Source organism: Hippopotamus amphibius, chromosome 15 (genome assembly GCF_030028045.1).
Source record: "Hippopotamus amphibius kiboko isolate mHipAmp2 chromosome 15, mHipAmp2.hap2, whole genome shotgun sequence".
In the NCBI taxonomy this organism is placed as follows: domain Eukaryota; kingdom Metazoa; phylum Chordata; class Mammalia; order Artiodactyla; family Hippopotamidae; genus Hippopotamus; species Hippopotamus amphibius.
Genome location: NC_080200.1, coordinates 40,378,306 through 40,400,272, shown reverse-complemented (window position 1 = coordinate 40,400,272; position 21,967 = coordinate 40,378,306). Strand labels below are relative to the sequence as shown.

General features: G+C 36.1%; 1 protein-coding gene across 3 annotated transcripts in view; it reads right to left on the bottom strand.

Annotated features, from left to right (window-relative positions):
- NUP155 (nucleoporin 155) overlaps positions 1 to 21,967 on the bottom strand; it is a 70,394-nt gene that overhangs the window by 31,938 nt on the left and 16,489 nt on the right. For 2 of the 3 annotated variants that reach the window (XM_057708975.1, XM_057708976.1), the window contains 11 exons: positions 19,862 to 19,959; positions 19,218 to 19,370; positions 13,679 to 13,779; positions 11,434 to 11,604; positions 9,631 to 9,741; positions 8,257 to 8,351; positions 7,432 to 7,520; positions 6,786 to 6,848; positions 6,131 to 6,278; positions 4,740 to 4,806; positions 3,596 to 3,711 (listed from right to left, as the gene is read on the bottom strand). In XM_057708975.1, the coding sequence (XP_057564958.1) occupies positions 3,596 to 3,711; positions 4,740 to 4,806; positions 6,131 to 6,278; positions 6,786 to 6,848; positions 7,432 to 7,520; positions 8,257 to 8,351; positions 9,631 to 9,741; positions 11,434 to 11,604; positions 13,679 to 13,779; positions 19,218 to 19,370; positions 19,862 to 19,959 (1,212 nt within the window). The remainder of the gene's footprint in view (positions 1 to 3,595; positions 3,712 to 4,739; positions 4,807 to 6,130; positions 6,279 to 6,785; positions 6,849 to 7,431; positions 7,521 to 8,256; positions 8,352 to 9,630; positions 9,742 to 11,433; positions 11,605 to 13,678; positions 13,780 to 19,217; positions 19,371 to 19,861; positions 19,960 to 21,967) is intronic. The other variant, XM_057708977.1, reaches the window with a different exon arrangement.

Below are 21,967 nucleotides of genomic sequence, written 5' to 3'. Positions count from 1 at the left end.
CTACTACAGTCTCTCTCACTGACTACAACTGAGAACTCTGGACACAACACAAAAAGCAACTACTCACCTGGGGACTCTAACAGCACAAAGATTGAGGAGGGGAAGTCAAAACGCAATGATAATCTGCATGGAGGTCAGTATACTGGGTTCCCACCCTCCCACTCCCTTATCTTTAGGCTTTGTCCAAAGGTGAACTGAGTCTCAAAACAGAGTGGTGAGTACAACTCCCAGGGAACATTCAGCAACGTCTGGAGACATTCTGACAGTCATAACTGGGGAGAGCTACTGGTATCTAGTAGGCAGAGGACAAGGAGACTCCTAAACATCCTACAATGCACAAGACAGCCCCCACAACGAAGAATTATCTGGTCTACAATGTCTACAGTGCCAAGGTTGAGAAACACTGGAGGAGAAGAACTGAGAAAAGGGAGCCCTGAGGCCCAGAAAGTTTGGAGGGAATCAGTTATTTCTTTTGATGCTCTGCCCCAAAGGCACCACTACTTCTGCACAACTGTATGACCACAAGAGGGTGAAAACTGACTTTCTATCCAGAGGACCAGTAAAAGACGCCCCTGGGAGCTAGAAATTACATGGGAAATCAGAGCAAGACGAGGTTGCAGGAGGAGATGTCCTAATTCTGAATACGATCAACGCAACTTCTGGGCTCACCTCCCAGGCTGTATGTGCATGGAACACCCCCAAAGAAGCAAAACAAAGACTCTAAGACTCTGAAGACCACATACTGTATGATTCCATTTACATGAAACGTCAAGGATACGTAAATCTACAGAGACAGAATCCGCTAGTAACTGTTTGGGGCTGAAGGGTGGAAATGGGGAGTGATGGCAAATGAACAAGACGGATGTTTCTGAAATGAAGGAAATGGCCTAAAAATGGATTGTTGTCATGACTGAAGATATTCTACATATTTACTAAGTCACCGAACTGACTTAAAATAAAACATTTAAAACAAGTGAATATTATGGTCTGTAAATTTTATCTCAAAAAGCTATTTAAAAATTCTCATTCAGTGAGCTAATGTTGCAAGGGTTGGTAGAAATTAGGAAATCTGTTAATATAATTCTGTTAACGTAAGGAAAACAGCTGTACGATCATCTCTATAAGATGTAGACATCTGACATATTTCAATACTCACTTTATAAAAATACTCAATAAAATAGAAATGGATGGATACTCTCTTAGCATGTTAAACTATATCTAGGCATCTTCTTTAGTGGGGAGACACCACACACTTTCCCATTAAAGTCAAGAGTAAGAGCAGGATGCCCACCATTAGCTCCACTATTTAACTTGTGTTGGAGATATTAGCCTATGCCAACAGGAGAAAGCAATTAGGGTTAGAAAGAAAAAGATACAACTATCTATTTGCAGATGACAGGATGACATTTGAAAAATCCAAAAAACTCAATGAAAAAAACTTCTAAAAACAGTAAAGAGGAATTAGCAAAGTAGTAGGTTACAAAACTGAAGATTACAATTGAAGCTACAATCGTGTAGTTCAATAAACTGCTTAGAAACTATTAATAGGACATAATGGTGGGAAAAAAAAGAAAAAAAAAATCATCCAACTAAAATTCCAGCTATATAGGAAGGACAGTGGTAGAGAGCAGGGGGAGGAGGTAAGATACTAGGTAGGGGTTAAAAAGACAAAGATTCTTAAACTGAGTTAAAAAGTGGCAGGGCTACAAACTGATATATACATGTTAGGATACACTTAAAAGAGTTCCAAAGGCTAAAAATTAAAAAAAGTGGTTGATCAGGGGACAACCAAATACTACATACCAACATTTTTAAAGGCCCTTCTGCCCCCAAATTTTACGTCTAAAGAAATTCATCTGAATATAACTGAACAAGTACACAAACACATATAAAGAATACTCACTGAATCCTGTTTAAACCATCAAGAAATAAAAACAACCTAATTATGAACAGAGTTATACAACTAATTGCTTGCATACAATGGAATAACATGTAGCCAATACAAATAAAATTTATCTTATTGATTTGGAATGTTCTAAAGGATATACTGAATGTAAACATGTTTCCAAAAAGTATGCCTACCTAGATCCTATTTTTACAGTGGACTACTACTCAGCCACAAAAAAGAATGAAATTTTGTCACTTGCAGCAATGTGGATGGACTTGGAGGGCATTATGCTAAGTGAAATAAGTCAAATAAAGACAAATGCTGTATAATATCACTTATATGTGGAATCTAAAAAATACAACAAACTAGTGGATATAACAAAAAAGAAGCAGACTCACAGATACAGAGAACAAACTAGTGGTTACCAGTGGGGGAGGGGGTGCCAGGGTGGGCAATATAAGGGTAGGGGAGTGAGTGGTACAAACTAACGGGTATACGATAGGCTACGAGGATGTACTGTATGGCAAAAGAATGTAGCCAATTAGCTTTTAGTAACTGTAACTGGAGTGTAACCTTTAAAAATTTTATTAAAAAAAGAAATGTATATTCATATATGATTTAAAAATTCACAGTTATACTTCTAATTAATTCATTGGAGGAGTGATGTGAATTTCTTACAAGTCCATATTACTTTTATAATAACAACAACAAAAATGTTCATCCTAAACATGTGTCCACACAACAACTTTTACAGGAATGTTCATATCAGCATTATTCATAATAGCCAACAAGCTGAAATACACAACACTGTAAATCAACCATACTTCAATAAAAACCAAAAAAATCAATAAAAAGAAAAAGAAAAAAAGCTGAAACAAGCCAAACATGCATCAAATGATGAACTGAAAAATGAAACCAAGTACTAGATACACACTACAACATGTGAACTGTGACAATATTATGCTAAGAGAAAGAAGCCAAAAACAAAAGGTCACATATTGTAAGTTTCCATTTATATAAAAGATCAAAATATGGCAGGTCCATAGAGAGAAAGAGTGCACTAGTATTTGCCAGGGACTGGGGGAAGGGCAACTTCAAATGCTATGCAATGAATGTTTGTGTCCCACCAAATTCATATAGTAATTCCCAAAGCGATGGTATTTGGAGGTGGGGCCTTTGGGAGGGAATTAGGTTAAGGTGAGGTCATGAGGGTGGAGCCCCATAATGAGCTTACTACCCTTATAAGAAGAAACCAGAGAACTTGCTGTCTGGTTTTCTCTCTGCCACGTAAGGACAAAGAAAGACAGCAGCTGCCTGCAAACCATGAAGAAGGTCCTCACTAGAACTTGACCATGCTGGCAACCCTATCTCAGACGTCTAGCCTCCAGAAGAGGAGTCTGGAAGAAGAATTTATCTTTCATAAACAAACATTTATGAAATATTTATCTTTCATAAATGTTTGCTGTCTAAGTCAGTCAGTTTATGGTATTTTTGTTATTTCAGCTTGAATTAAGACACGGAGTGATTGTTAATGGGTATAGGGTTTCTTTTTGGTGTGATGCAAAAGTTCTGGAATTAGACAGTGGTGATGATATTTTAACCTTATGAATATACTAAATACCATGAAACTTTTTAAAAGGATGAATTTTATAATATGTAAATTAAATCTCAGAGAAAAAAAGGCAAATAAATCCTATTTATTCTTACTTTGGATTTCCTAATGGTCCTCCTGTAAATTGGGAGTTTCTGTCTAGAAATTCTTGCAAACCTTTCAGTTCTTGTAGCACTGACTCCAGTAGTTGGGAAGGAACACTACTTTCAATCTGAAAGAAAGGAAATATTTTCAAAAATTTAAAAACAATGAAAAAAAGTATCTATAAAAAACACATACTTTGTATACCCATAATTGAATATTAAGTTTTAATTTTGAGGGAACCTATCTTCACAAACAGTAAAGTTATTTCTTATATCAATTTACACTTGGTGACCAGAAAAAGGGCTAGACAACCACATCCCTCCCCTGATGCTCTGGTTTTAATGAGGTATAATTTACTGACAGTAAAACACACAAATCTTAAGTGAATGCCTTGATAACTTTTTATATCTTAATATAGTCACCACCCAGACCACAATATAGAATATTTCCAACACCCAAGAAAGTTCTCTATTGCCCCTTTTCTAGTCATTAGACAGTCTATCTCCCAGGTAACCGACCGCTTTTCTAAGCTCTATCATAGAATATAGATTGCTTTTGCCTGTTCGAAATTCACATAAATGGAATCATATACTATGTTAAGTAAACACATCCTGATTCTTAGAAGATTTAAGAGTATCAGAGTTAAAAAGATATTTAGTACCTTTCCATTTTAAAAAGCTTAAAATAAATTGCATGCATACTTCACATTAAAAAAAAACTTACTACCTGAATTTATGATAATACAAATTTCTGTTTCTTAAAGCACTCTGGAAAGTATGCCAATGCATGGAAACTAGTGCTAGGTTCATAGAGCTTGGGGGCTTATAAGCAAAATATTAAATCGTAACTTTGAGCAATATTAAGTATTAGGACTGACTCTATCTAGCCCTCATAACATTATGAGGGAGACACACTCTCACTTTACTGTGACATATCAGGTTGTGAAATGTTAAGAGATTTACTGTTCAGTTGTAAGTGAAAGAGCTGAGATATAACTCGGGGTGAACAGTTTATTGGACAAGCACACAAACACGTACATAAATCATCATTGCATGTCATTTATAACATCAAGAACTATGAAACAATCTAGTTACCCTTTAATAACATAAACTGGTTACAAAGAAATAATGGAACACTATTATACAACACACTTACTGCAGTTATCTCTCTGTTGCCACTCTTGAATACTCTCTCCACAACTAAACTAGCATCCCAGATGTTTCTGGAACAAAAAAGTGTTTTAATGATTGTGCTGTATATGAATAAAAACAATTACAATATGTAGTAAGATCCTTTCTACGTGTTTATTTAGTTTTCAAAGTGTAGCAATGACTTCATTTAATATAAGTTATCTGAAAGAACAAAAAAACCAGGAAAATTTCCAAACCTGACAGATCTAAGTCATTTCACATAACGAAATACTGCTGGAGAAAATCAAAGACTCTGGGTAATAAATTGTAAACAAGGAAGTTTATAAAATGAGTTCTAGGGACTTCCCTGGTGGTCAGTGGGTAAGACTCTGCTCCCCCAATGCAGGGGGCCCAGGTTTGATCCCTGGTCAGGGAACTAGATCCCATACGCATGCCACAACAAGGAGTTTGCATGTCACAACTAAGGAGCCAGTGAGTTGCAACTAAGGAGCCCATCTGCTACAACTAAGAGCCAGTGCAACCAAATAAATAAATAAATATTAAAAATAAATAAAATGAGTTCTGTGCTGTTTCACACTTTTAAGCAAATGATTCATATGAAAGCATATATCTCAAATCTAAGAAAAATATATACCAGATGTGATAATTAAGTGGATATGGTAGAATAATTGAAAAATGGCTGTAATTTTTTTTATCCCTCCCTACATCTATCCTCTTTACAATATGACTCTGATGCCTTTCTTATAACCAGGAGTCTGTTTCCCACCTTCTGAGTCTGGGCGGGCTTTGAGATGTCCCCCTGCCAAGTCAATCAGGCAGAAATGACAGCAGGCCAATTCTGAGCTTAGGCATCAGGAGGCTCTGCAAGTTTCTACTCTCCCTCATGGAACCTTGCCACAACCAAGTCAATGATCCCTGACAAGCCTGCTAGAGGATGAGAGACCACATGGAGAAGAATCCAGCTGTCCCAGCTGAGGCCATTCTAGATTAATACACAAACACAACCCTAAACACATGAAAGTCCAGCCAAGAGAGACAAAAGTCTCTTCAACCTCAATGCTGACTTCACATGCATTGTGAGCCTAGCCAAGACCAGAACTACCTGACTTGCAGACACACATCACTGAGTTCCGGGGTGGTTTGTTATACTACATATTAGTATATATAGATACATTCTGAAGATATGTATACATATATAAAACAGTAACAAATATAGATGGTTAGATAATAAAAAAGCTGAATGACAGAAAACAATCTTATCAATGGACAAGTGAGATTAAACTCTAAGTAAAATTTAGTAGAAACAAATGATGTTCCAAATTTAAAGTTTAAAAATGTTCAACTATGCAAAACAGAACAGGTGAGCAACAGTTAATCATCCCATGAAAAACTTACCCCATGATTCGAGAAAAGTAAATGCAAATACCATTGTGTTTTCCAGAGTACACAATCTCTGGTCCAGCCATACAGCTCATACTTGTGGCCTGAGCTGCTGGATTCCCCACAGCACACATTGGAGTTGACATGGCAGGAGGATGAACACCTTGTACACACATAAGAAAAACAAATCTTAAAATTTCTCCTTAAACATTCAGAATTCTCAATGACCCAAGGCAGTTGTACCTATAGGCAAAAATATTTACAAAAATACTGAAACAGTGATTTAATTTGGTTTTCCTTGATAAGAAGAGAGACTAAGACCTGGACAGGAACTCCCAAGTTGGCTTTCAAGTGTGGGCAATGCAGGATGCAAAGGAAAGCAAGCTTGCAATCACTGCACCTCAACACTGGGAGCACAACAGGACTAATTATACAGTTTAGACTGAATTAAATCCTGGTACTCAAAAAGGGGGCTTTCAGGTACATGAAGTAAAGGCATACATGGCCAAATACCAATACCTGCTCGGATGCCACTTCTACTAAATTACATTACTTTCAGGGGAAAAGGACAAGTTAATCTTTCCTACTCCAAGCATTAAGAATAATAACTCACAATGTTAGCTCCCCAAAAAGAACAGCAGTAGCAACCTCAAACAGAGAAAAGAGGTACCTTGAGATGGTGTTCCCAAAAAGGATGGATTCGGATATGGACTACCACTAGGAACAGGAGAACCTAAAAAAGAAAGAGGAATGTAAAGATTTATAAAATTATCTCCCAATTTTTTTTATTTTTTTTATTTTTTATTTTTTTGGGGGTACACCAGGTTCAATCATCTGTTTTTATACACATATCCCCGTATTCCCTCCCTTCCTCGACTCCCCCCCCTCGAGTCCCCCCCCAATTTTTTGAATCTGATCAAAATTAGACACAAAAACTGTATCTAAGCATAAGAGTGAGGAGGGACACCACCCATAATGTATTCAAGAATCAGGGATTCACTGCCAGCAACTTTCTAACAATCCCCACATAAGAAAACACTGAGGTGGGAGCCTGCTATCAAATCACTCAACTCTCTCCTTCTGAATAAATAACAAAATGAGTTCTCTAAATATGACTGATTACCTCTTATTTTGCTTCCCAGTATACATTAAGTGTTCAACATAAATATGAGTCAGACATCTACAGAATTATTCCCTAATAATACAGTAGCAGTAAAGAAAATATAATGAAAGATTTTATCCATGAAAGTCCGCTACAAAGGTTCTAAAATTCAAGCTCTATTAGAAACAGTTTCATTTCAATGTTTCATACTCACTAGAGTAGACAGGAGACCCCAGGATGGGACCAACATTACTCGGAGGAGGGAGAGTGGTTGGAAATCTCATCTGTGCTTCACCACCGTACCTATTTTTATGACAACAGGGGCTGAGTTTATTCAGCGAAACTATCTCTCTTAAAGCTGGAATTGTTTCAAGTCCTGCTTAGCTTCAAAATAAATGCTTTAAACATTAAAGACTTTAATGCATTGCGATGACAGTGAAATATACACATAGATTCATAATAAAATACTTTAGTAAATGTTGATTTGAGACTGCTACCAAGAATCACTGGGGACTCTGGCAATTTCTAAAAAAGGGTCTGCAATGCATAGAATTTACTTAATAAGCATATGGTACTATAATTTTCACACTAGATTATGGTTAGACTCCTCAAAAATTTCTTTTAAACAAAACTGCATTTTAAATTATTCTTAGCTAAATATTTTCCAAATAATATCTCTTTGATACCAAGTTTCCTTAAAGTGACTCAGAATCTCTCAATGCAAATGATACACATAAAGCAGAACTGGTATAGTGTTTGAGGAAGTAGAAAATATAGATGAGATAGAAACTGAGGCAGAAAAAAAACTAGACAGAAGTTGGAGAAGAGAATCCTGAGGAAGGGTAAGAATGTATAAATTATGCTAATCTAGCTGCTTTCAGTAGTACTGTCAACTTTCCAGATTTCACCTTTCTGAAAATAAATTTTACTAACCTACCTATATAGTCACTCAATTGTTTTGCAAATGCTTAAACAAGCACATTAGCCAATGCAACCATTAAAAACAAGTGGCAAAGAACACAAGAGAAGTGACATATACCTGAAGAAAGCCCGAGTGGCCCAAGCAGATACTTCTCTGTCACATGCAGCAGTGGAACAAGCAAGAATAAGGCAAGTTGCACAAGCCTGGTCTTCCTGTAAAAAAAGAGTATCTTCCCTTATGTTAAACATTTCAAAAGAAGTTTTGTTTACTGCTGTATCCAGTGTTTAAATCTGTGCCTAGCACAGAGCAGGTACTTGATAAATATTTGCTGAATGAATGAAATCAGCTGGTATGAAAAAGGAGAGGTGAACACAACTGGTTTTAAAGTTTATCGTAGGCGCTATTATTAAATGATGTTCTCTTTTTCTTTTTTAATGAATTCCTTCCTTCCTTCCCTCCCTCCCTGCATTGGGTCTTCACTGCTTCACATGGGCTTTCTCTAGTTATGGTAAGTGGAGGCTATTCTTCGTTGTGGTGTGTGGGCTTCTCAGTGCGGTGGCTTCTCTTGTTGTGGAGCACGGGCTCTAGGTGCGCCAGCTCAGTAGTTGTGGCTCGTGGGCTCTAGCACAGGCTCAGTAGTTGTGATGCACGGGCTTAGTTGCTCCGTGGCATGTGGGATCTTCCTGGACCAGGGGTGGAACCCGTGTCTCCTGCATTAGCAGGCAGATTCTTAACCACTGCGCCACCAGGGAAGTCCCCTCTTTCTTTTTATCTAGATTCTATTTTAGTTTCTGGTTTAGTTCCCCCCTTTTTCTCTCGTGTTTTAACCTTTTAGAAAATAATAATAACAGCTAACATTTATTAAGTACTTGTCATATATCAGGCACTATTTTAAGAGTTTAGAACATATTAATCCTAGTCCCACATACTGTAATTTAATATATATTTTACACATGAGGAAAGGGAAGCTCAGAGAATTCAAGTAATCTTCTCTGATGGTGGAGCTCGTGGTTTGAATCCAGAATGTGTATATTTAACTTTGCTCTGATACTCCTGATTTTAAACTAAGCATTTCCAGTTTTACCTCATCATTTCTAGTTATGGTTTTAAAATACTAAAGTTCCCCATCACTATTACCTCAAGTTTTTTCCTCATGTCATCAAGAAAAAAAAATTTAATTAAAAAAGTTATCAATAAATGTTTTGTCCTTTTAATAAAAATACATTTGTCATATAATTTGAACATCACACTCTTATTAGTACATTTTAATAACAATAAAGAATTTATCAACAACAGAACAAAAATCTGAGCATTTACCATAAACATTATAACATATTAATCCTGCTCCCAAATACCAGTACACATGTAGTGATTAAGGCAAAGAAAAGAAGACTGGTACTAATTACAGTATTTTGATCCTAACTTACATAAAATGTAGCTATCATCCCCATTATTTAAAATATCATCACATTAAAAAAAAAGTACAATTACCTGATGTAATTTAAAGAATCTTTCAATCTCTTCTCCATCTCCACCCACATTACTCACAAGTAGATGCCTCAGTTGATCTACAGGTCTAAGTTTATGAAACATAAGACTTCCCTAAAAAGTTAAAAAAGAAAGAAGACGAATAATAGATTTATCAAGCACGGCTAGTAGCAAGTGACCTTGCTACCTTATTTAATAAAAGCAATAAAACAAATAACTTCGAGAATACAAAGTACATTCGTCGAAAAGATCATCTACATTTCAAATCCCAACCTATACTAGATCTATATATCCATATAGAAAACTTAATAAGAAAACACCACCCCTCTCCCCCTAAAAAAGTAAAGCAAAAGGGCGCAGGCTCTGTCAGACACTAACATATTATAAACCTTTAGCTCATGCACTGTATTAACACATGAATAGAGAGTCACATAAGTGGAACAAAACAGAAAGGTCTGATATAGGCACAGGCTCAAGTAAATACTAGAATTTAATACATGATAAAAGCTGCCCCTCAAACTAAAGGATTGAAGTTAGATTATCCATTAATCATGTTGGCACAGGTATGTTCACTTTCGAAAAAAAATGAAGCTGGATCCATACTCATACTTAAACCAGGATAAACTCCAGAGAGAAAGGACAAAATACAACTATAATATTACTAAAAGAAACTACGGGTGAATTGCTTCATGAACTTCAGAGTGTGGAAGATTTTTTTTTTTTAAACTATAACAGAAATCCCCCCAAAATAACTGAGTATTTCAACTTCTTATAAACTTATCCTCGTGGGAAAAAAAAATCTCAATAAACAAAATCAAATGAAAAACCAGGAAAAATGTTTGAGACCAAATCACAAAAAATCAGTTTCCCTGACATATAAAGAGCTTCTATAAATCAAAAAGAAAAAGATAACTTAATAGAAAAGCAGGTATAGAATAGGAACAGATAATTCACAGAAACTAGAAAAGACAGTCCTCTCAGTCTTAATAAGATGGCATATTGTACTTGTACAGGATGTAAGGAAACAGGCACCTAACGTTCACTGACAGTGAATGTATGTACTCGAGAAAACTGGCAACATCTATCAAATCGATAAATAAACATACTTCTTGATCCAGTAGATGCAATTCTACAGCTTTACTCACACACATGCAAAATGATATACGCACAACACTGTAGCACTATTTTTAACAGCAGAAGATGATCTGTTAATAGGGGCCTAGTTAAATATGGTACATACATATAAGAAAATGCCTTTCAAATACAAAACGGATTGAGAAAGTTCTTTATGTATTAACATGGAAAGATGTCTAAAATATATCTATGAAACATTAAAAAAGCAAAGTATAAAATAGTGCACATAATATCTATTATTTGTTTACACATATATTTGTATTATTTGTATATTCATAACATCTCTCTGGAAAGATAAAAGATTCTGATGACAACGATGTCTACAGGGAGGGGACTCAAACAGAACGGAGATTTTATCGCGTATACCCCTGTGTTTACCACTGGAATTTTGTCAGTGCATGACTACTCCAGTTTGTTTTACTTATTTTAGGCTGCCAAACACTGTTGACAGAAATGCTATTTTAGGAGAAGTATAACACTTTATAAAGAGCAAGTTCCTTTTGTTGCTTTTTTGGTATTCATAAACGATTCCTTAAGAATATTTTAAGAATAAACATTCCTAAGTACTTAAGTAAATGAATCCATTAAGCAACTACTGCAGAATACTTTGACAAAAACATTAAATATGGCTCCTCTTCTTTTTGTCTCCACCTTAACAGAATGTGTACATACCTGTGCTGAGAGGAGAACAAACTTCTTTGGAGGCAACATGTGCTGCTGTACAACAACTGGTGAGTCAGTGATTGGAATATGATCCTTATTTAAGGGTGTGATTATCTTATCTACTTTCAATCCATCTATTGCAGAAAGAGCCCAGGAATGACCGTCAACACGAGTAGTCATCTATGTAGAAGAAATAAACTTTTTATACATATTACTAGCTACATGACGCAAAGCCTACTAAAAAGAAAAAAAATACTATCTTTAAATACACGTAGGACTTAATAGATTAATTATACATTAGCATAAATATTCTCAAAATTCTATATTTAGTTTTCTAATGTCCAGCTTTTTAATTCGGTATCTTTTATGATAGTAAATAATCTCATATGAGAAGGCAAGGGCAAAACTTTAAGATAAACTAATATTAGTATTTACTAAAATTACAATTTTTTCGATAACTAAGGACTGTACCTTCTACCCTCTTTCCAGGGTAAACTGATCTGCACTGGTAAGTTCAGTGCTTAAATTTGCTGACATATAGCTTTTGTTCTCTTCTCAAGTTATATTTGCTTTCTAAACTAAGATACTGTTTTAAAAAGTGTCTAGTTTTCTAAAATACTTTATTATAAAAAAACTTTAAGCATTAATAAAATGTTGAAAGTAGGTAAATGTCCATATGCCAATACCTAGATTCAATAATTGATAGCATTTTGCCATATTTGCCTTCTTCTCTCTATATTTTTTCACTTACTGAACCATTTAAGTTATGAATATCATATGTCACCACTAAATACTTTTGCATGCATCTCTTCAAAAACCACGATACTCTTCTAACATGTAAGAATACTGACATTCCTCTAATACAATCTAATGCCCAGTCAATACAGAATTTTTCCATTGTCCTAAGGTCTTTTATACCTGTTTTTGGGAGACCAGAATTTGATTAAAGTTCATGAGCTACACTTATATTCGTTTTTTTTTTTTTAAAGTCCACATTTGCTTGAGAACTCAAGTATTATACAGATGAAATGACATGATGTACAATATTTACTTTAAAAATAAAAACAAATAATAGCTAACATTTATCAAGTGCTTCCTATGTGCCAGGTTGTGTTCTAGTGTGCCTTACACACATGAACTCATGTAATCCCACAACCGCCCCACAGAGGTCGGTACTGTTAAGGCTGCTAAAGATGAGGAAATTGAGGACCTGAGACATATTAAGTCCTTTGAGTCACTGCTCTGAGGGAATGGAGCCAGAATTCAAACCTGCACCCCCTAACAGTGTGCTCCCATCAAGACAGGGTTTATATCTTCCTGAGTTCTGAATCCTTACAGTCTATCACAGAATGAGGCACACAGTATATGCTCAGCAAAGTTCAAACGATAAAGAAAAGAATTTGAGAAAGGTGTTCCTTCCTTCACATCTACCTCCTGTCTCTACCCCAGCTGCGTAGGCCACGTCAGAAACTTGGAAGAGCCCATTCAAACCAGGCCCCCATTCCCAGGACTGGGCGCTTCCTCCTTCCATCTACACACACCTTTTCCCACTCCCCCTGACCAGAAGGGTTCAAGTTTGAGAATAGCCAGAAGTGACAACTAGAACCAAAATGCCTTTAAAGAGATGGCTACAAAGAGCATCTCAGACATTCACACCCCAGTGGGGGCTGGTTCATCTGGTCTGATCAGGAGCCTCTGGAGGCAGGTAACATGAGCTATGCTGGGGCATCCAGGAAGACAGAAGGGAGTGGAATAAGGGACACCAAGGGGAGTGAGCAGAGATGGCCTCCTCTCAGCATCTCCTGGGCTGAGGGCTGGGATGGGTGGCCCAGGTGTGCGACGGGGCCAGGACAGGCTGGGGCCACACCTCTCACCCAGGACCTCTCCAAGGGCTTCATGGAGTATGTGATAGCATCTGCTTTTAAAACACTTCTGTGTTTGTGTATATACATTTGTATATGTAAGGAAGAGAGATGAAACAAGATGGAGAAATGGGTAATTCCTTAATGTGGGGTCCTGTCTACCATTCTGTTTTTGCATATGTTTGAAATGTTCCACAGTTATAAGAAAAACCATTAAATATTTAGGTGAAACTACCAATTAAAGAGATTATAAGAATAAAACTCTAAGTTATAACTATAATGGATGGCTTCATAATAACTAAAAATATATTTTAATGGGACAAAGACCATTTCAGAAAAGATATAGGCATTTTCAGGTAGATTATAATTTATAATCTCCCAGGATCACTTACCTGGGTTTCCATCACTGGCTTTTGGAAAGGAAATGTATCATGGTTGACACACCACAAAATGTCATTGTCTTCGTTTTCTGAGGCTGCCATCAGTAGAATACCTAAAGGTTTAATATGTAAAGTCTTATTATATGATGTCAAACAATACACATCCTCAATAATCATACTACTACTAGTGACATTAATAAATACACAGCACTAATCTTTATAAATAAACAAGTTGCAAAATAAATCCCCTAAAAGGACATATAATTAGCATTGGGATAGCATCATTAAGTGTTCTAGACGTTATACTGTATTTCTTTCAGGTAAACACAACTTTTTTTCCCCACCCTTTAACACTTCTAAAGTTAGTATATATTTGCAATCAATGGGTTTATCAATTTAATTATTAAATTAAACAAAGTAATTACTACATAAAAAATTGTTGTGACTTACAATCAATGGTATCTAATATTCAGTGAAACAAAGCATATACTGGTTAATTCAAACACTCCATGAATAAAAATGATGAAGTTACTAGTGGAATGGCAGAGATAAATGTACTATAAAAGCATTACCTAAGCAATATTAGCTGATATTATAGTTTGATTTTGAAATATATCTTCTGTGCTCAGTGTCAGCTCCTCTCACTGATTTGCTTCCTTCACACTGACTTTAGTGATATTAGTCTTGACCCTAGGATGACTGTACGTGATGGGATCATAATTATAAAGCTATATAACTAGTTTGTAAGAAACTGAGAATTGTTTATATCAAGGTGGCAGGAAATGTTTTCTTAAAATTTAGTGTATGAAGTTTGAAAAACTAAAATTTGATTGCATTATGCACATAACTGAAACCACAATATTTTTCTTCAATAGATTTCCAGCTTTAAAACTTCATTCTATTTACAAAAGCATCAAAAATAATAAAATACTTCTCAAAGAACAAGCTTTTAGCTTCACTGATCTTTGCTATTGTTTCTTCATCTCTATTTCTGCTCTGATCTTTATGATTTATTTCCTTCTACTAACTTTGGGTTTGTTTGTTCTTCTTTCTCTAGATGCTTTAGGTGTTAAGGTTATTTGAGATTTTTCTTGTTTCTTGAGGTAAGACTGTATTGCTCTAAACTTCCCTCTCAGAACTGCTTTTGCTGCATCCCATTGGTTTTGGGTCATTGTGTTTTAGCTGTCATTTGTTTCTAGGTATTTTTTTATTTCCTCTTTGATTTCTTTAGTGATCCATTGGTTGATTAATAACATATTGTTTAGCCTGCATATTGTGTTTTTTTACTTTTTTTTTCCCCTGTAACTGATTTCTAATCTTATAGGTTGTGGTTGGAAAAGACGCTTGATATGATTTCAATTTTCTTAAATTTATTGAGGCTTGATTTGTGAGCCAAGATGTCATCTATCCTGGAGAATGTTCTGTGTGCACTTGAGAAGAAGGTGTATTTTGTTGCTTTTGGATGGGATGTCCTACAAATATTAATTAAGTCCACCTGGTCTAATGTGTCATGTAAGGCTTATGTTTCCATATTAATTTTCTGTCTGAATGATCTGTCCATTGGTGTAAGTGGGGTGTTAAAAGCCCCCCACTATTGTGTTAGTCGATTTTCCCTTTTATAGTCATTAGCATTTGCCTTATGTATTGAAGTGCATAAATATTTACAATTGTTATATCTCCTTCTTGGATTGATCCCTTGATCATTATGTAGTGTCCTTCCCTGTCTATTATAATAGTCTTTATTTTAAAGTCTGTTTTGTCTGATATGAGTATTGCTACTCCAGGTTTCTTCTGATTTCCATTTGCATGGAATATCTTTTTCCATCCCCTCACTTTCAGTCTGTATGTGTCCCTAGGTCTGAAGTGGGTCTCTTGTGGACAGATTATATATGGGTCTTTTGTTTTTGTATCCATTCAGCCAGTCTATGTCTTTTGGTTGGAGCACTTACTCCATTTACATTTAAGGTAATTGTCAACATGTATGTTCCTACTGCCGATTTCTTAATTGTTTTGGGTTTGTTTTTGTAGGTCTTTTCAATGAAACTAAAAGCTGGTTCTTTGAGAAGATAAACAAAATTGATAAACCTTTAGCCAGACTCATCAAGAAAAAAAGGGAGAGGACTCAAAACAATAAAATTAGAAATGAAAAAGAAGTTACAACTGACACCACAGAAATACAAAGGATCGTAAGAGACTACTACAAGCAACTATATGCCCATAAAATGGACATCCTGGAAGAAAGATAAATTCTTAGAAAGGTACAACCTTCCAAGAATGAACCAGGAAGTAATAAAAAAAAGTGAACAGACCAATCACAAGTAATGAAATTGAAACTAGTCTTTCAACATTCACAGGCAAATTCTATCAAACATTTAGAGAAGAGCTAACACCTATCTTTCTCAAACTCTTCCAAAGAACTGCAGAGGAAGAAACACTCCCAAGCTCATTATGTAGAAAACAAACTTATGGTTACCAAGGGATAAGGGGTGGTGGAATAAATTGGGAGACTGGGATTGACATACACACACTACTATATGTAAAATAAATAGACAGGTAATAAGAATCTGCTGTATAGCACAGGGAACTCTATTCAAATATTCTGTGATGGCCTATATGGGAAAAGAGTCTAAAAAAGAAAAAAGGGAGTAGATATATGTATATGTGTAACTGATAACACTCTGCCGTACACCTGAAACTAACACACTGCATATCAACTATACCCCAATAAAATTTTTTAAAAAATTAAAAAATAAAAACTTAGAAATACATTTAAGAAGTACAAAATTTGTATAGTTTCTTACACATTACTGTAAGAAATTAAAGGAGGTATAGCAGAAAAATATCCCATGTTCATGGGTTTGTAGGCAATGTTTTTAAGAAGGCAGTACTCCCCAAACTGATCTACATTTCAACAATCAAAATTCCACATGCCTTTTTTTGGGGCAGCAATTGACAAACTGATCCTAAAATTCATATGAAAATTAGAGAGATCCAGAATAGTCAAAACAATCTTGAAAAAGAAAAAAGACTGAAATTGGAATTTCAAAGGTTATGACAGAGCAATAGAATCACAGTGGGTTACTGGCATAAGGACAGACACGTAGACCAATGGAAAAGAAATAAGAGTCCAGAACCCATAATTCTATGGGCAATTCAACTAAGACAAAGGTGCCAAGCCTGTTCTATAAAGTCAGACCTACTCTCACATGATATAGAAAAATTAACTCAAAACAGATCAAAGACCTAAATCTAAGAGTGAAAACTACAAAACTCATAGAGGAAAACACAGGAGTGTATCTTCGTGACCTTGGGTTAGGAAATGGCTTCTTAGAAATGAACCCAAAATACAGCAACAAAAGAAATAGGTAAATTGGACTTTAGCAAAATTAAAAACTTTTGTAATTTAAAGGTTCCCATCAGAAAGTGAAAAGAGGGCTTCCTAGGTGGCGCAGTGGTTAAGAATTCGCCTGCCAATGCAGAGGACACGGGTTCGATCCCTGCTCCATGGAAGATCCCACATGCCATGGAGCAACTAAGCCCATGAGCAAAAAGAAAAAAAAAAAGAAAGTGAAAAGAACGGTAGAAAATATTTGCAAATCATATTCCATTATACCTGATAAAAGACTGTGCCTAGAACATACAAAGAACCCTTACAAATCAATAATAAAAATGACAACCTGATTTTAAAAAGGGCTAAGGCGGAAATTTCCTGGCAGTTCAGTGGTTAGGACTAGGCACTTCCACTGCTGAGGGCGATGGAACCGTAGTGATTATTTCTCCAAAGAAGTATATGAATGGCCAATAAGCATAAGAAAAGATACCCAACATCATTTGCCTTTAGGCAAACGCTAATCGCAATGCGATACCATTTCACACCCACTAGGGTAGACAAAATATAAAGACAAAAAGTACGTGTTTGGAAGAATGTAGTGAAAGTGGAACCAGTGAGAACTGTAAAATGGTAGTCATTTTGGAAAACAGTCTGGTAGTTCTCCAAAAGTTAAACACAGAGTTAACATACGATCTAGCAATTCCACTCCCAGGTACGTAGCCAAAAGAAATGAAAATAGGTCCACACAAAAACTTGTACATGAATGTTCATAACAGCATCATTCACAATAGCCCAAAAATAGAAACAACACAAATGCCCACCAAATGATGAATGGGTAGTTATAATGTGGTACACTCACACAATGAAATATTATTCAGAAATAAAAAGAAATGAACCTGCTACACTAGATAAACCTTGAAAGCATTATTCTAAGTGAAAGAAGCCAGTCCTACAGGGTCCAATGTCCAGAAAAGGCAAATCCACAGAGACAGAAAATGGACGAGTGACTTGCCAGGGCTGGAGGAAGGGGGAAACAGGGAATGACCGCTAATGGGTACAGGGTTTCTTTCTGTGGTGAGGAAATGTTCCGAAATTAGATAGTAGTGATGCTTGTACAACTCTATGAATAAACTAAACACTACTGGACTGTATACTTTAAAAGGCTACATTTCATGGTATGTAAATTATATCTCAAAGCTGTTATTAAAAATGCTGTGAAGGTACATGATACAATGTATTTGAAAAAATTCTATTTGCAAAGGAAAGCTTCATTTGGGTGTTGACAAAATATTAGGAGACAAAGTAGAATAAGCAAAGAAAAGGCTTTAAAATGATTAGAAAATCAAAACAAATTGTTTTACAAATGCATTCTCACATTGGGGAAAAGCACATACAGATTAAGTTTTGACGTTTAACCAGAATCTCATTTTTTAAACTTAATTATGAATCCAAGAGTTTGTCATCAAAATTCCATATTCTTGCCTGTGAAACTGTCCATATCCATGAAGACAATGACAAAGCACGCATGGTATCAGAAAAGTCATTTTGAGTTTTCCTAACTATCCTGAAGGAACAAAGTTTAAAGTCTGTTATAGTGGATACAACACTGATTTTGATCAGTGAGTTCATATACAAGGCTAATAAAATAAAACAACATTAAAAGTACTTAGATATTAAAAAAAAAACTACAGTTTTTCTAATACATATGCCAATGAAAATTTTGAAATACTGTATAAGCTAATATAAAAAAGAGTTTCTGGGACTTCCCTGGTGGCGCAGTGGTTAAGAATCTGCCTGCCAATGCAGGGGACACGGATTCGATCTCTGGTCTGGGAAGCGCCCACATGCTGAGGATCAACTAAGTCCATGCGCCACAACTACTGAGCCTGTGCTCGGGAGCTGTGTGCTGCAACTACTGAAGCCGGCACATCTAGAGTCCATGCTCCATAACGAGAGAAGCCACTTCAATGACAAGTCTGCGCACCGAAACAAAGAGTAGCCCTTGCTTCCTTGCTCACTACAACTAGAGAAAGCCCACGCAGCAATGAAGTCTCAGTGCAGCCCCCCAGCCCCCCACCTTCCCCAAAGAGTTCCTGGAAAAAAACTCAAAGCATTCTGAACTTCATTGGAAATCTCATTTTTTCAAATGCCTCAAAATGCACTCTAAATTTAGTAATTTTAAGAATCTAATATTAAATCTGACAGTATTTCAGGATTTACCTTTACTATAAAGAGCTTTATGTACTTTTGAAGGCTTTTCCACCGTTGAAGATGCTGAGAATCCAGGAGGTAAGCGGACGTGGACCAGTGTCAGTGTATTAGGGCGTGCCAATGGCTGTCTGAATGGACAAGTGCTGAAATATAGCCTTACACCTGATGATGGGGTAAAATTATCCACCATTAACAGGAAATAAAAGACATGAGGTACGTATCGTTGAAGCAATTCCAAAGAAAAACACAGAACTCTGTTAAAGACATATATTGCTTTCCGGACATGGGAAATCACCATGCATACCACCAGCTGAAGTGGTTCTAAGACAACATTGCTTGGAATTGAGAGGTAAATCAACATATTTCAGCAGAAAGAACCTACAATTATAAGACAAGGGAGTCTGTGTTCCAGTTCAGGCTTTGTCACTAAACATTAGCCACTTTACCTTTCAGGCCTGGTTTTACATCTATAAAATAAGGAGACAGAGCCAGAGGAATCTTCTGATTTTTCAAAAGCCTTAATTTTATGAATTATTAATATGGTTTGATAATTGATACAGAAGTAAAAACATATTTCCAATCATAAATTTCCAAACCTAAAGATTATAAAAAGTTATCACAGTAACAGCACACATATAAATAAAACAACATACCTGCATGTGTGACAGCCAATAACTGACAGTCCAGTGATTCAGAGTTTTCAATCACTGCTATTTGAACAATTGGTTTAAAAACAGAACGATCTATGGTCCTAGAAGAAAGAAAAACTAAGGTCTATTTTTAAAATGTATCTACTAAATTACAAGGCACATATTCCACCAGGATTTTTACATGTTTAAATATGCTAAAATAGTTTATGACTACTTTTTAGGAAAGTAATGCATGAGTAGCAAGAACTGGCAAAAACCCTTGAATGTGTGTTCTTTACATTAATATTAAGAGTAATTCTTTTTTCATAGACCATAAAAGAGGGCTAAATCCATTGGGTAAATGGGAAACAAGTTGTTCTTAGAGCATCAAAATATCATTCAAAAGTTTACCACTAATTAAAAAGGGGGACAAATGAACCTTCATAATGGAGAGATCTGGTGAATACCGCCTTAATCAACAGTTCATAACAGGAAAACTGGTACTGCATGCCTCTTAATGTAATGCTGTAAGAAGTTTACATTATCTACGTAATATTGGCTAAAAACAATATTACTCTGAATCTACAGATAAGAAAAAGACAAACTCAGAAATTGGGATATACTACAAATAATTCTCCTGCCCTTTCCTCCTAAATGTCAACATCTGAAAAAGGCAGTAAGAGGTCTGTTTTATATTAAAGAGACTAATGACCAAAGCAGCTCATGAGCTCTGGCTAAATGTGGAGAAAAATACAAAGGAAAACAGTTATGAAAGATTTGGGGGACTATTAAGTAATTTTAATAAAGACTATACAATTAAGACAACATTACAAAATTATTAACTCTTCTAGATGTGGTAATAATAATGCAGTATATAAGAGCTTAGGAGATGGAAACCGAAGGATTTAAGGGTGAAAGTCATCATGTCTGCAACTTACTTTCAACTCATAAGAGCAAGTAAGGCAAAATGTTAACAACTGGTGAATTTAGATAAATAGTATATCAGATTTTATCGTGCTATTCTTTTCATTTTTCTGTGAATGAAAAAATCTCCCCCAAAATGTTAGGAGAAGAAAAAGGAAACTTTGTTTCAAATTGTCTTCCTTGAGAATCTTTTGGTCATTGAAGACCAAGGAAAACATATGTTATCACTAGGTTATCTGATTGCAGCAGTGCCCCAGGCACATAGACAACAGAAGCTGAAAACCTGAGGTCTTTGTTAGGTGAACAGAATTTCTGCAGCTAAGTCACTTATGACATATGCAAACAGCAATGTATAGTGTCTGAAGACTTGGCTTTTAGGCTGGATCGCAGCACTTATTTAGGACTTAGACTTGGGACTTCCTTGGTGGTGCAGTGGTTGGGAGTCCACCTGCCAATGCAGGGGACAAGCGTTCAAGCCCTCATCTGGGAAGATCCCACATGCCGCAGAGCAACCGAGCCCATACACCATAAATACTGAGCCTGCGCTCTAGAGCCCTCGAGCCACAACTACTGAGCCAGTGTGCTGCAACTACTGAAGCCTGCGTGCCTAGAGCCCATGCTCACCAACAAGAGAAGCCACTGCAATGAGAAGTCAGTGCACTGCAGTGAAGAGCAGCCCCTGCTCGCCGCAACTAGAGAAAGCCCGCGCAGCAATGAAGACCCCCATGCAGCCATAAATAAATAAGTAAATAAATAAATAAATTTATTTTTTAAAAAAAGGAGTTAGACCTCAGGCAAATCATAACACCCCTTAGTTTCAGTTTCTTTAAAAATACAGTGAGGATAATACAACTGTGAAATTCTGTATTCCAAACGGTACCTGTGTCAATTATCAGACCAACGAAACTACCATGTAGGCCTGTTAAAAGGGTGGTACAAAAGGGGAAACTTTGAGACTTGTGGTTTGCTAGTCATAAAACCTGTCATGCCCGCACAGACCACTTAGAGCATAATTTAAAACTCCAAGGAAAAACACAGGTCAAGCTGCTCTTTACACCGTAACACCAGTCTGCCTTATGTTTCAAACATCCAACATAAGACTAAAAGGAAGCATCTCTAGCAACTATTTCAAACATAATCTATGATGTCATCTCCTTCAACATTCCTTAGTTTTTAGAGACATTTTGAGGTGGGAATAATTTTAGT